Source organism: Nylanderia fulva, unplaced genomic scaffold, assembly GCF_048542155.1.
Source record: "Nylanderia fulva isolate GAGA-0341 unplaced genomic scaffold, ASM4854215v1 Scaffold20, whole genome shotgun sequence".
Taxonomy (NCBI): domain Eukaryota; kingdom Metazoa; phylum Arthropoda; class Insecta; order Hymenoptera; family Formicidae; genus Nylanderia; species Nylanderia fulva.
The window spans coordinates 1888897-1905025 of NW_028190264.1; the positions used below are offsets into that span (position 1 = coordinate 1888897).

Here is a 16129-nt window from a genome sequence, read left to right on the forward strand (position 1 = left end):
AAAGATCGAAGAAGGTTGATGAATTGGCGATATACAATATTTGCGAGAAGCGCAATATGCGCTCTTCATGGAGAAAGAGAAAAAAAAAGAAGGGAGAGACTTCCGTTTTTTAAGCCGCTGTCAAGAAGCGAGAACGAAAAAATTCAAGAGGGTAGGAAGACAGAAAGGGGTTGCGAAATTACCTCGAGCGACATTGTGCGCCTGTTGAAGGGCTGCGAGCACCTAATTAGCCACTCAAACACTGCCGTACAAAGCGACCCTCTGTTATTAAAACGATATGTAAAATGAGGGTGTCTCCTCGTAGTCCCTTTCTTTCTTCGGACAGCCGGGTTTGTCGATCTGACGGGACTCTCAACTCGATGTCGACGAATTTTTCCGGGAAATTCGTCGCGTCGCGTCGCCTTTTGTTTGCGATATCGTTATCGCGACATTATTATCCCGGGCGCAGACACAACGTATTATATACATATATGTATATATACACGTTATCACAATAGCAATGCAATTTAAATCATGCGTGTTTGACATGTTACAATTTATACCGGTTATATTTCAAGCGTGTCTAAAAGAATTTTTTTTCGATAAATCACATCGCAATAATGTCTGCTAATGCGTTTTTTTTTTTAATAATTTACATTGACATCGATTCAAACCGAATGCAGTTAAACCTTTCAACGTCTCTGTCCTTTGAGCAGTGTTTCCATATAAAATGTATTATCGCATGATTTCTGTCAGACACAGTCGTTTGTTTAATTCGCAAACAAACGACAACTATGTATGCTACGTAAATATCTTTATAACGAAAACAAGTTCTTTATACAATGTCGACGATTTAATTTAATGTCACGATTATACTTTCTTTGATTCTCTTTCAGAGTTTTATCAAACTCCCTTATTTTATTAAAACTTTTTATTTGATTATTTTTTAATTTTTCTTGTCTATTTGCATGTCACTGTAAGATATATTCTCGTTTAATTCGCAAACAGACGACTGTATCTTATATACGTGAATATTTTATGAAAACATTCTTTACCATGTACTTTAATTTTACAATTATTTTTTTTCGATCACATATATTCTGCATTAAACTTAAGATCTTTTGAGAGCTTTCTCGAACAGCTATATCGGACTCTTATTTTATTCATACTTTTTATTTGATTACCTTTTTATTTTTCTTGTTCATTTAAATGTCACTGTAAGATATTCTCGTTAGCGCTGATTGAAGCTTCGATAATGATAATGAATAATGAAACAATTTTCAAGCTCGTAACAGGTTTAATCAACGAATCGATGAAATTTAGTTATAACAAATGCTATTACGAAATATAGTTCATATATATATATATTAATGCTTCAGATTTTTAGAACAACAAGTTTCCGCTTCAAGATATTTAATGCAGAATTTCTATGTAATCAAAGAAAATAATTGCGACATTAAAATACATTATCGAAATGGTAAAGAACTTTCGTAAGAAGAATTTTCGTAAGATATTTACATATACTGTATTTGTTTGCGAATTAAACGAACTACTGCGTCTGACAGAAATGGTGCGATAATATATTTTATATGGAAACACTGTTCAAAGCACACAGAGATGTTGAAAGGTTTGACTGCGGCCGGTTTGAAACGATGTCGACGTTGTTAAATTATTAAAACGATTAATCGTTCGGCTGATTTAGCTGTTAGCTAATTGCTAATCGATTGACACAAACTCGACCGAAATTCGATTAACCGTCATATTTTTCATACAAAACCGCATTTAATAGGCGTGACATGGAAACGATTAGGCACCATATTCTCTCTTTTGTTGACAACAAACGAGAATAACAACAATTTAACATGGTGATTCTTTCCACTGTTTCCATTAATAGTTTAATTAATTAATTAATTAGTAATTGCGGAAAATGATATATCTATCTATTCTGTAAAAATTAATTATTTGGAATTTATAAGCGCACTGAAAAAAATCCATGTACTTTTACATGGAAATTACTTGTTCAAAATTGGAAAAATTACTTAATTATCACTGTAATTTTTTTCATATTTTTTAAAATGACAATACATATTAATGTAACAATATATTACTATTTTTATGCAAAAATCACTTGTAATTTTAAAATTAGTATTTTTACTTTATTCGAACTTTATTTTATAACATTTATACATTAATTACTATAGCGTTTCCTATATGCAATTCCGTGTTCAGTGGAATATTTTTAATCTTGAAAATGTATAAGAATAAATTTCATATGAAATTACATATAATCTGTAATCTTCCACATAAGTAGCAATATTGCATGATTATACTGGGTCGTAAAAAAACCTAGCATAATCATGCAGTTTTACAGAGATATTTTTTTCAGTGCGAGTATATGGTGCGTAAAAAATGTATATAAAATTATTCAATTCATTTGCAAAATCCGCTTCGAATTTTCCATCGATTTATATCAGAATAATTCGCATAAATCTCTTCTAATTCGCGTAAATTATTTTTGCAGAGCTCTCTAACATTTTAAAAAGTTTTCCGTGCGATTAACCGCAAATTACCATAATTAAATAATTGAATCGACGTTAAACACATATACCCTCTTCCGACACGCGGTCGTATCGACAAAGCTAAATGGTTCGGCAAGGGGAAAAGTTTCTGGTTATTAATTTTTCGTTACGCGACAGTCCAGCCAGCCGGCACCCCAGCGATTTTCCTCCCGAAACTTTCCATTCCGCTACTTATCCCTCAGGGATGAATGCGAAGTCGCAAAGTTTGTCGGTCATAATTGATCGGAAACGGATGTGGAAGGGGATTCGATCGAGAGACTGAAACCGCGCGATGGAAAAGTTTCGCGCCTCCGCGACGAAATCAATCGCAGTTGAATCGTTTCCATATATCGGGGTTGAGAGAAAGAGCGATGGATATCTCGTGTTTCGGAAATAAATAAATGACACGTATATCGCATTTTATATCGTCCCGTCGCGGCCAACATATTTTTAGGGGACGAAATATCTGGAGCGTGGAAAAGAAAAATGGGGACAATATGTAAGAAATTTGGTTGCGCGGTGAGCTGAAAAAAATCCTATTTAAGCATTCTTTCCCTGAAAACTATGAAATTTTATGAAATACTCTCTTATGAATATATCGTAATATAATTTTATTCATTTTCCAATATATCGTAAAATTCTATAGATATTGAAACTATATACAATTTCCTTTTAATGCAAGATTCCAGTATCATTGAACGTAATGAAAGATGATATGTGTACAGATGAGAATATTCTGCGAATTGTATCATTTATTGAAAAATGTATCCTATTTTCCGATTAAAAGTATTAATTTTATTTTTTATTTTTATTTTTTTTTTTTTCAAAATACGTGAATTTAATTCAATTTGAGTTTAATGCGTTAAATAATTTAATACATGCGATATATATATTGATATAATGTTTCAAGTAGAATATACTTTTTTCTCCCGTTTCTCTTCTCTCACTCTTTGACATTTTTCCCCTCAGCATGAAGATGGTTTTAATTTCTCGAATAGAACGAGAATGATAAATCGCGCGGACTTAAGAGTAACGTATTACGAGCACCGGCTAATTGCTAAGTACTAATTAATGCGGTCTTAAGCAAAGCTATAGTAATGAATTATGCTACGTCAAGGCTATTTGCAATGAGGACAAAAGAACAATACCCGCCGGCTGTTCGCGTTTTTATCATCATCATTTGGGACGAAACTACCTTCGTTTGTTATTCGCGCTTGTTTAATTGAATGTGGAAATAATTGTAATCACGATTATAAATGTACGTATATTATATCTAAATTATTATACACATAAATATAATAATGTCCCTTTTATTACGTATTTAATTTTATGGTTCAAAGTCTGTTAAATAATATAAAAGCAATAATAAGTTATTAATGCAGCGTAATAAAATTGTAGGTAAATTTAAATTTGACACATTTTAATATTTCGTATAAATCGCGTAGCGTGACGTTTGCTAAGCACGAAATTTGTTTTCTCCCTCTTTCATAACGCGCGCGCAAAGAGAAATATAGCCCTGGCGAAATTTAAGAAACGACGATAATAATTTTGCGGCTCTTTTATTAAATGATGAAATATTCCATCGACTTATGACCGGGGGATGCTTTGGAAGTTTCGCTATCTAATTCCCGCAGGCGCTTCTCGACTGAGAGAAGGTTTCGGAAGGAAGTCCCGGGCCGTGGCGCGGTCCTATCGGTGGCTAGAAGCCGCTGAAAGTTCATCGAAGTACTCAGTCGGGGATATTATAACTCGATGCGAGAGCGCGATGCGAGAGCCGGGCAAAGTTACCCCGAAAATCGCGAATCGGAGAAGCAATAATTCGAGGGAGGACGGAAAAACGGGCGAGGGATATCGTTTCGTTTTCGACGAGGAGCTTTCGCCCGAGCCACCCGATATAACTCGGACGGCCAATTTAAAGTTACGATTCGCCGGCCATTTTCCCCGTCCCCGGGGAAAATGGCCGGCGCTCCGATTTGAGGTGCCCGAAATGCGGTTTGACGGCTATTACCGTATCGACTGGCAATTTTCGTTGATGGAGGTCCTGACTTGTGAATTTTTAAGACACGCCATCCCAAGGACGTCCCCGGAGATGTCTCGCTCGAAGTGTGGCGTGTCGTATTAAGGAAAAACCTGTTTTTCAGAAATATAACAGAATCCCGGATTCGGAGAGAGCTCTCGTGGACTCGGTTAACTTGCGAGACGTGCCGGCTAAGGAATCACTTATCAGTAATTTCGCTCGAAAGTAGGTCGAACCGACTGCGAAAGCGAGACATTTCGATTTCTAGCTCTCGGAGGAGAGCTTAAAATAAAAACTAAACTCTGACAATAGCAGCGAGCACTTAGCAACAATTTACTTTAAGTCAGATATTACATATATGTATGTTGCTATTGTAATTACTTTTTTATTTTTTTTTCTGTGAAATAAGTTCGTAAGAAAAATTATCTACATTTCAGGTAGAAAAATGTTTTGAAGTCATTACTTAATATTTGTATGTGTGCAAATCTATCGCAAATAAAATTATTATTAATAGGCTATAGATTAATCTGAAGTAATATTACTTCTATTTTTTTTGTCAAATAAATTCGTAAGAAAAATGATCTAACATAAGAGAGTTTTTGAAATACAATTATAATTATTATTTAGCGAATTTTTAAGTAGAAAAATGTTTTGAAATAATTATTTAATATTTGTATGCGTGCAAATCGAAATTTAGCAAAAGGTAAAATTATTATTAATAAGCTATAGATTAATCTGAAATATTATTACTTCAATTTTTTTGTGACATAAATTTGTAAGAAAAATTATCTAACATAAGCGAGTTTTTGAGATACAATTATAATTATTATTTAGCGAATTTTTAAGTAGAAAAATGTTTTGAAATAATTATTTGTATGCGTGCAAATCGAAATTGAGCGAAAGATAAAATTATTAATACGCTAGATTAATCTGAAATAATATTCGTGGCGGAATAAATTTTTCTCGTTTCGAACAAATTATGTTCCCGAAACTTTCGGAAATATACGACTTCTCAGGGAGGCATTTGCGAAATACCCCTTTATGTGCATATATGTGAAACGGCGGCCGGCGCGCACTCGAAACTTTCGCGGGGGATAAACGACTTGTGGAGTATTTTCATAACGATTTCCTCCCGAATCGTCCTCTCTTCGACTTCCATTTCGGAAATAGTCATTCCGGAAGTGAGAGCGCCAGGAAAAGAAAGGATGGGAGAGACGACTTACGTCCGGCAATCGAATAAAATCGTGCGCCGCTGTCGATGGAGACGGAATGCAAAAAGTTTTAAAGAGAGGAATTTCAATTTGTGTAATATCAGATATTTCGGATTCTCTGCCGTCGTCCGGCGAGAAAGAGAGAGAGAGAGAGAGAGAAAGAATGAGGTTTAATCAATTAGGGTGAACGCGAGACGCGACGGCGCGAATAGCTGCATGGACGAGGAAAAGTTCGGTATGGAAACGTGCCAATGTGTCGGCGAGAGTCTCCTCCGGGTCCTTTCGTTTTATCACGATTGCCAATCATGAGACTCGAATGGAAAATTATATGTCGAGCGAGTAAATGCGAAATATCGAGAGATGAACGCGTCTAATTTCGCCGAGATAGAACCATTTCTCTCCCGGTCTAACCCCGTTTCTCATTTCGCGGTCCAAGACGCCATTATTCAATCGACGTCGCGACGTGAAACGTCGGAGAAACGCCTCGGTCGATTTGAAAGCCGTTTTAATCGCCCACAGTTAAATGTCTCTTAAATTTTTCGCGCGACTCATTCATCCGCATTCGTTTTCACCATCGATAACTATAGACGCGCGTTTTGCATTTGACACGTGCATAGAATTCGTACTTTGACGTTTTGCAACTGTTATGTCACTCACGATCGACAAACATTGCTTTCACGTCAAATCGCGTTGGTAACGCGACAGCTGAAAACTGTTATTATTTCGAGCCTATTTTTTAAATAGCGGTTTACTCGTCCAGTTTCCATGCCCGCGGTCTCAAAAATGTTGTGGAAAATACACGAAAGTTATGAAAGCTTTCAAATATAAATACGCTGTCTATATGTATATAAACACGCAAAATAACGAAGAAAAGTTTCAATTAATATATGAACACAGGACTGGTAGATTTTCATTTTAGATCACGTATTTCGGAATATTTTAATTATATTAATTTTAGAAATTTATTAATACGCGGAGAGAATTTTCTCTTAGAATTGATAGAACATATTTGACATTGTGGTATAGATATTAGTATTTTTTCAGAAAGAAATATATTTCTCGGCTCTCAATATTACGAATATAAATATGATCACTAAGTTCTATATATAAATTAATCTCGAAACTTACATATGGAGAAATAGGGGCGAAAAGTCGCTTTTTCCTAGAGATTAATTTATATATGGAACTTAGCGATCTCAAACCAAGAGATACAGTTCCGAATAATTAATTTTTCGTGCTTTGGCTCTGTTGGCCGATTTAAAAAAAAACATCATATTTTTATCGTGGAAAATATTAATCGGAGAAATTCTTATAAAATTCTTTTAATGTACCATATTGTTGTCCCACGACTACCATAATTTCCCGGGTAAATTCCAAGGGAAAATTCTCTCTGCGCATATAATGTGTTTACCTAATCAATTTTTTTGCGATCCGTATTAAAAAGAAGAAATCTTATGAAATCTCTGTTGTGAAAATCTGCTAAACGCGTTATTCATAATACTTAATAGAGGCGAAAATAAAGTTTACCGAGCTCTCTCGGCGGCGAAGACACGTAGACAATTTTATCTCGACGCGTAACGAGGTTCATGGCATACGCCGGGTAGTCGGCGTATATTCGTGGAAAAATCGCGCAACTTTCGTACGTCCGAGCTCTCGCAGTTTCTCGGCGCAGCTGCAGCGTCTTCCGCTGCATATGCTTCCGCACATACATACAATACACGCTCAGGTACACGTATACATACCTGCAGTAGGGCGCGAGAAGAAAAGGGGAAAAATACTTTTCGAATAAATTGTCGCGTAGGAATTCCACGGCGATGCGCCGAGCGAAACGCGGCTGTAGCGCGTAAAACGAAGATAAGAGAAGACTCTGGAAAAGAAAGAAAACGGAGGAGGACGGTCGGTCGATCGGTCGAGGATGTGTCTCGTAAAAATGCAAACTTCTCGCTTCGCCGTCGATGCCGGGGAGAGTTCTCTGGTCGTTCCGCGATCCGATGTTGTCGCTTCGCTTGCCGCTACGGCGTTCAAAAAGTTGAGCGTGGATTGTGAAAACAGAAAAGAAGGAAAGGACGGACGCTGGAGGAGAAATAGGAAAGTCGGATGACGCTACCCTACGCCGAGAGAAATTCGCGGGAAGTTCGCCCCGTGCGTCGTTGTGCGATGCGGGTGGTTCGTATGGAAGAAGAAGAAGAAGAAGAGGGAGAGAAAGTAAGAGAAAGGCGAGTGAATGGATCGCGAGGAGCGTTTTCCTGATTTTTCAAGGAGAGAAAGGAGGGACCGGAAAAGCGACGCTAGGATGGTTACCGGGAATACGATACTGTTCACGTACTCGGTGGTTCGGAAATATCGATGCTTTCAGAAATGTCATCGTCGCGAGCCAACCCTTCGCGGCTCTTTTTTCTTTCGAGCGTATCTCGAATGCGTAAACATATTTCCCTTTTCCCTCTGTTTATAGAATGTTTTATTTAAAACAATTTGTGTCGTGCGTTGCTTTAGTGAATTGCTATTCATTTTGAACTTTAATTTATCAATAATGAGAATACTTATTAAGTCAGCTCTTTTAATTTTAAAACCACAATCTCCACTTGATTCCTCTCGACCAATAGAGCCAAACGCGATGTTATTGCGACAATTATGAAAGAAAGAAAATTTGGGAAATTCCTTGGTTTTATAAATTTTCTTTCTTTCATAATTGTCGCAATAACATCGCGTTTGGCTCTATTGGTCGAGAGGAATCAAGTGGAGATTGTGGTTTTAATTTATCATATACAGAGAGAATTTTAGCTTAGTATTTACCCCGAAAATCGTGATAATCATGGGACGAAAAATATTAAAATTAATTGATGAGAAAATATTCATATATATATCTACCATAATAAAATATAAACTTATTATGTACATATTAATATTTTTAGTGTGATAAATCAGAGAAACTCTTATAAAATTCTTCCAATACCATATTGTCCCACGATTACCTTGATTTTTCAGCTAAATTTTGCGAGAAAATTCTCTCTGTATAGAGGAATATTATATAAAGGAAATACATGTACCTATATAAGCTAACAATAAAAAGAGTTTAATAATTAAGAATATAAATATAATGTTTTTTAAATCGGCCAACAGACAAAAATTCCATATATAAATTAATCTCGAAAAAAAGCGGCTTTTCGGACCTATATATTTCGCGCCTATTTCTCCATATGTAAGTTTCGAGATTAATTTATATATGAAACTTGGCGATCTCAAACCAAGAGATACAGTTCCGAATAATTAATTTTTCGTGCTTTGGCTCTGTTGGCCGATTTAAAAAACATCATATTTATATTCTTAATATCGAGAGCCGATAAAAATATTTCTTTCTGATTTTAATAATTAAATTGAATGAATTTCTGGTTGTTGCAATAAAGTGCTCTGCATACACAGCATGAAAAATGAAAATACCCCTTTTCCCCTTCTTTCGCATCATGCCGAACGAAAGAACGAACCAAAAGAGTGTATCGCTTTGCGTGGTGCAGACGATGATTGAGTGGAGAACGCTGAATGGCCTCGGGAGGCAACAATAATCTTGGAAAGCAATTAGCAATCGAAGGGTTGGCCGACGAAAACATCAGAAATCTGTTTCGAGTTGATTACTTTCTTACGGATCGCTCTCTCTCTCTCTATCTCGATGTATCGCTCGGAGTGGTTTACCGCGTCCCCGGTTTGTTAATCGACCGAGTGCAATCGACCAAGAGAGGTAAAACGATTCATGGGGCAATTTGTTTTTGCAGTTAACCATGTCTGCGAGTCGGAGAATTTGTGAGATCATATTCCTGGCTCGAAAGATGCGATAGACATCTCGAAATCTCATTCTTCACTCAATTTTGATCGAGAATAATTTGAGGCTTAAAGGGATGCTGACCATAATTGTTTTATCGACTTTGAGTTTCCTTTTTATTGACTATACAGATTGAAAAATCCTTCTCCACAATTAAAATACTGATAATAATGAACGAGGAGCGCTGTAATTTCGTATAAAAAATAATAAAAGTTAAATAAATTACAGTTTTTTATCGCCCTCTTGCATCAGCTCGTAACAATACTTATTTAATACAAAAGTTCTGCAGTTTATTTGCGCACAAAACATGGCGCTCCCAATAGAGATGACATGAAAGAATAATACAGAAGTAATAAAAATGAGATTAAAATCCTGCATCAAAAGATTCGTACTTGAATTAATTATGTAGATATATTTGCGTGCGGAATCGATGTCGAGGCATAAAACAGCAAAAATTAGTTACAGGACAGGGCGCTCCCCATTCATTATTATCAGCACTTTCATTACGAAGAATTTTTTAATCTGTACATAAAGTAAATTCAATCTAACTTAAAGTCGGTACACCGGCAGCATCCCCTTAAGTTGTCTCTCTATACAAATTCAATTCCGCTTATTGACATCTGACAAGTGTAACTGAATTCTCAAAGTTATATCGATGTAATCAAATTATGTTGGCGCAACCGCGATGCAAGTTGTACCGATATATAATCGATACACGTTCTGTCGACATGAATCTCATTATGCCCAATTTTCGGAGAGATGGAGATAGAAAGAGAACACGGAAAGGGAGAGGCATAAAATCGCTCGAAGCCAAATGAAGATGCGCTTTTGAAGGCACTTTAGCAACTATACCCCAGCGCTCCGAGCATTTATAGTTCTCTCTCCCGCGCATCAAGTTATTTCGCCTTAGTGACGTAATGAAGAGAAAGCGGCGAACTACTAACCTGAGGTGGATAGTGATCCGGCAGGGAGCGCAGTGCTTCCCTGTACGCTGACAGGGCTCTTTGTAATCTACCCTGATCGGCGTACAGTGCGCCTAATTGAAGGAGGGCCTGCACCCTGGCCGCCTCGTGAGCCTTTTTGTCCTTGAGACCGGAGCCGTCCAAGGATGCACCGGCGCGCAAAACCGCAGCCGCTTCCGTCCCACGTCCGACTGAAATCAGCGCGGCCCCCAGGTTCACGTAAGCCTCTGCAAAAGACAAATTATGAGGATTATGAGCACCGTAATGTTTTCGAAGGAGAGAGAGAATTTTCGCGCTCAAAGAATTTTTTGTGCGCTTTAAAATGCGTAAATCACACATATATTGTATTACATTTGAAATAATTAATTTAATTAAGTAAATAAGAAATTAATAACTAATTAATAAATTATATTATATATTTATAATTCTTTTATAGTGCTAGAAAAAATATTGAACGTTTTTTCTCCTATAAATCCTTTTGAAACCTTGTGGAATAAAAATGTTTACAATAATGTACGTTAATAATATGTATACTTGTGTGAAATATATGAGAACGAATAATTGGATGAGCGCGACGCTCGGTTAAATTATGGTGAATGATTTCATGAGCCGAAAAGATTATGTTGGAGCAAATCCTGGGCTTGGTGGAAACTTTGGATGTGGCATTTCGTTTTCTTGACACCTTTATTTCTGACTTTAATTAAAAAAGTCCTCTCTCTCTCTCTCTCGTGGAGAGAGGGATCTAACTTTTCTAGGCCCTGAATTGGAATAAGCGCTTTGTCGCTCAAGTAAAATTGCCATGATCTCTCGCAAACCGCAAAGACGATAAGGAAGATAACGTTAGTAAGGGGGAACTTTCTGAGCCTGAAATAAGGGACAGCCAAGTTTTTAAACAGATCCATTTCACCTCCACATTTAGACGTTTCTTTCCTCAAAAAGATTAAACGATAAAAATTGTTTGCAATCGGATAAATCAAATTCCATATGTTAATAAAATTGTTCGAGATAATTTTATTACATAACAAGAGAGAGAAAGAGAGCTTCTTGTCGAAAGTTGGTTTTATTATATATAATTTTTGTCGCAGATTTTCCGGAGAGACGACAATAGAAAATAGAGATGAAAAAGAAACTGTATACATAAAACGCACTATAAAATAAAGATATATATAGTTTAACGAAATTGTTGGCGCAGTCGGCGCGGGGAAGCAGTAATCCGCGTCGTCGCATTTTATTTCGAGACTTCGGCAATTGCTGAAAAAGAGGAAAAGGGGCAATGAAAAATGGCGGGCCGTAAAAAGCGGACCGGTATAGGTTCGCATTTAGTCCACGCGAAAACTTATTACGCGGCACCCTCGAATACCACCTGTTACCATTTATCTCCCGAACACGCGAGCGTGTCCTTACTTCTTTCTTTGTTGCGAGAGATAAATTTCGATCTCTTTCCTCGCTGACTTTTAACGGGCACCGCGAAATGGAGATTATCCGCGCGACTCGCGATCTGTCAAACTACTATCTGTCAAATCACTTTCTCTCTCTCTCTCTCCTCGCGCTTTCTTCAATTAAGGTAGTTCTATCGTTTTTCACAATTCTTACGAATTTTTAGAAATTTTAATATGTTGTAGACGGAGTTAATATCTATCGATTACGAAATTTTGAAGTCGATTCATCGTTTAGTTTAACAGTTATTTACAATTAAAAATAGCATTTTTTCTATACACCACGTGAAAGGATGGCATTTTCATCACATTTTAATATATAACAATAGAACGGATCTTACGATTTTAATAAAAAACCAGTGGGGTATACAATAATGAGTGTGGGATTATTTAAAAAAAAAATATAAATTTTTTCCACCGTTTAGTTTCAAAGATATTACTTTTTAAAGAAATGAATTTTTTTCCAAACGGAACATGGAGAGAAATTGCGATGATAATGTGTATTCATACATGAGCTGTTTCTATGTGAAGAGGTTCAGACTCTACAGACTTAACTAAAATTGTTGCTACGGTAACATTGTATAAACGATGAATTTCCTTATCGATTAGAGGCGAAACTTTTAATTGATATTGTAGCGATAGAACTACCTTAACAAAAATTGTTGAAAATAATAATCGCCCGCGCCTCGTATTATTTTGAATAAAGAACCGACGCGACGTCAGAGTTGACCGCAATCCATTTTCCTCGTCGCCGTTCCCCGGGGAAACTCCATGGAATTAGAGCGAGCCGACCGAGCTTTCTGTATCCCCGAATCAGGATGAATGTATATTGTACATATATATATATATATGAGCGCACGCGCGTACGTCTATCTCTTTCGACCGCGTCGATGTTTAACCCTCGTCTAGCTTTCACTGAATGTACAATTTTAGCAGATATATTTACTTTTACCTATTTATTTATTTATTTGACTTTGTTATGAGGTTTTAGATTGCGAGAGACACATTGGTTTTGTCTCGATTTTTTAACGCGTAGTGACTAAGATTCTTGCTAACTGTTAATATCTTTTTATTTCTTGCTTACTTCTGTCAATTTTACATTGTTCATTAAAACAATGGTGAATGTTGTCGGAGGTATGCAGTGAATTTGATTTACTGTATTAATTTATTTTGCATTTACTTTTGGTATGTAACATTTTTTTTGTTTATGAATTTATAATTAATTGTTGCGATGAAATGTATTGAAATTATTTTTTTATAGATTTACTTGAAAAGGGCTGCAATGACAGCCGAAACGTTGTATTTTAACTAATTACCTACAATAAATGATTGCCAGTTTGGTCGACTTTTACCATTGAGGAAAGATTTTTATTAATTATTACTGGCGAACCTTAAGAATTTTTATCTGTTTAGCAGATATATTTTGTCGCCGGATATTGTGCGTTTTGTCCAAGCAGAGTTGCAGATCGCGATATGGAGAAACTAATCTAAGGCGTTGGAAAAAATATTGACTGAAAAATCCAGAGATCAAATTAAAAAAATTCAACCAACCGTTCATTAGATTGCGGTTTCACTCCATTAAGATATGAAACAATCTAAAATTATGCCGCAGGAATTCATTTTTTATGAAAAGCTTTTTTCACCGCTGATGATTCGATAGCATGACACGGGGTCATTAACGGATGTCGTAATAAAATCCCGACATTCCGATGCTCGCGAAGATCGATCGGAGCGTTTGAAAAGCGACACGCGCGAGAGATATAATTACACAAAAAAAAAGAGAGAAAAAAAGAAAAAAATGTGAAAAATGACATAAGACGAACCAACTCTCGTTTCTCGCGTCTCGGTTCTTTCTCCGTCCCTTTATTCCCAAAGGGGTATTGCGGCGCGTCATAAAAAGACCAGAAAAGACAGGAAAAGAAGGCGAAATAACGCCTGCTAACGGCGGTCTGCGTTTGGCAGTGAATTATACTGTCCGCCTTTTGCGCTCTTTCCACATAATCGTACCGAGTCGAAGTGGAAGAGAGAGAGAGTCAGGTGGCCCGTCGACACACCGGAAAATGCGATGGCTGGTTTGGGATGGAGAGTCGGGCGTACCTTGGCGGTATAGTGGTAGCTCGAAAAGGGGAAGGTAAAGGAGGGTAAGAAGGGGGTTGTAGACTCCCGTGGGGTGCTACGGCGCAGACGGAAGAAGGATGGGCGGACGGAAACTGCTGTTTCATCTCCGACTCCGCCAACTTGGCAAGACCGCCGCTCTGTTTGCTTCCTAATTACGAAGGAGAGAGAATAAGACGCAAGACGAGCAAAAGAGGGAGGAAAATGACGAGGGCAAGCGAAGACGCAGAGGGGCCCGAAGTGAATTCAACTCCACTGCTCTCGCGGAATTAAGATTCCATTGTGCAGTCGAGTTTTGTGTGTGCCTTGCAATTTTCTGGTTAACCGGACCGACTCTCTCTCTCTCTCAGTCGCGTATATATATATGGGCCTCGCGCGTCGCTCTGACGAAGATCGATGGGGCGCGCGACCGACGCCCTCTTCGATTTATCGCCCGCGACACGCGCTGGTTTTCCACGATAATTCGTTGCGGGCGCGGGATGTGTTCGGCCGCGCGGATATAGCGTCGTTGATCTTGCGAGACAAAAGCGCAGCGCCGATGTTATTCATACAAGTCGCGGCTCGATTTATGCGCCACGCCGGCGAGAAGAATTAATTGCATCGCCGAATGTGAAAAGCGAAGCGTTTCAATTCGACGCTACGTCTAATATCGCCGCGACGCGGCTTTTCATCGCTTTTTTTCCCGCGTGATCCATCGCTGAAGATCATAATGCGAATATCCGTAGGCAAGAGGGAGCATTTCACCCCCTTTGGGGTTGATAAAAAAAAAATTGTGCTTATCTCGTTCTCCTGAATAAACACTGGAATTTATTTAATTTGGAAAATTAGGAAAGAATAAAATTAATATAAAAATAAGGACAAAATTTAATTTTGCCGCTCGTGGCAAAAATCGAGCATTTATTCTCCTTTTGATTATGAAACACTGGAATTCATTTGCGCATATTTAATATGAAGAAAATAGGAAATAAAAATATTTTAATATTACGCTTCCTGAATTATTCCCCCTGGATAATAATAATTATATCTAGTGAAATCTTGTAATATTCTCGACTATCACGGTTTCTTCGGAAATAATAATAATTTGATAGCACTATGCTACAAGCACATGTTTTCCTGCAAATGCGGCACTACTGAGTCGTCTTGCACCTTGGCGCGAACAACGGCGACAAAGCGTAGAGACAAACTTTCGGCCGAGTCCCGTTAGTTATTAAATATGGCCGTTAAGTGCTAGCTCTGGCGGTGCAAACTGTTGACCGTTGAAACGTTAGTTTCAAGATTACGGGACAATTTAGCGCGCGGCATGGCAATGTAATTTCGCACGCATCCGACCGTGACTCGTTCCCGGAAATGCTCTTTATAGTTACGTAGAAAGATAGAAAGGGATGGAAGCGAGAAGAGGGAAAATGTACCGTCTCATTAACGCGTATACTATTAGGCCGCCCCTTTTGTTTCTATCGTTCGCGATCGCTTTTCCAGATCGAGAAACTTTCCGAGTAAGCTGATCGTTAGCGGACAATTAAATTGCAACGAGCCAATGGCTGCTATTTGAACTCTTCCTACTGTCTGAAACCTCGCCTCGTTCCGGTCCGACCACCAGCGGTGGCTTATCTACTTGCGCGTCTGCACATGTCTTGGCTTATCTACTAGAAATGTTGCGAAGTAATCTCGTAACGTGAGTTTCGGCGAAATAGCCAAATTTTCGGGCTCTAAAATAATCACCCCGATTGTAGATAACATCCCATGCAGTCTTTTACAAGTATATTTCAAGATATACTTATCTTACTTGAAAATATTCACGTCTTTATTTATTGCTAATTGTAAGCTTTACCAGTATTTCAAGATATACTTATCTTACTTGAAAATATTCACGTCCTTATTTATTGCTAATTGTGAGATCTAAATGCAGAAGGTACAAATAATTTATAATCTATTTTTTATACTGTACTCGATACAAGAATGGAGGCAGAATAAAAAATGCACCAATGCAAAATATTATATAAGATAGGTACTTTGCAAAAATTTAAAAACCTTTATTTA

The 16129-nt window shown here is 37.5% G+C and overlaps 1 protein-coding gene across 3 annotated transcripts in view; it reads right to left on the bottom strand.

The window, feature by feature from the left end:
- The window catches only part of Tmtc2 (Transmembrane O-mannosyltransferase targeting cadherins 2), a 327382-nt gene that overhangs the window by 20038 nt on the left and 291215 nt on the right, over window positions 1-16129 (bottom strand). For all 3 annotated transcript variants that reach the window (XM_085482261.1, XM_029319785.2, XM_085482262.1), the window contains one exon: window positions 10524-10768. In XM_085482261.1, the coding sequence (XP_085338387.1) occupies window positions 10524-10768 (245 nt within the window). The remainder of the gene's footprint in view (window positions 1-10523; window positions 10769-16129) is intronic.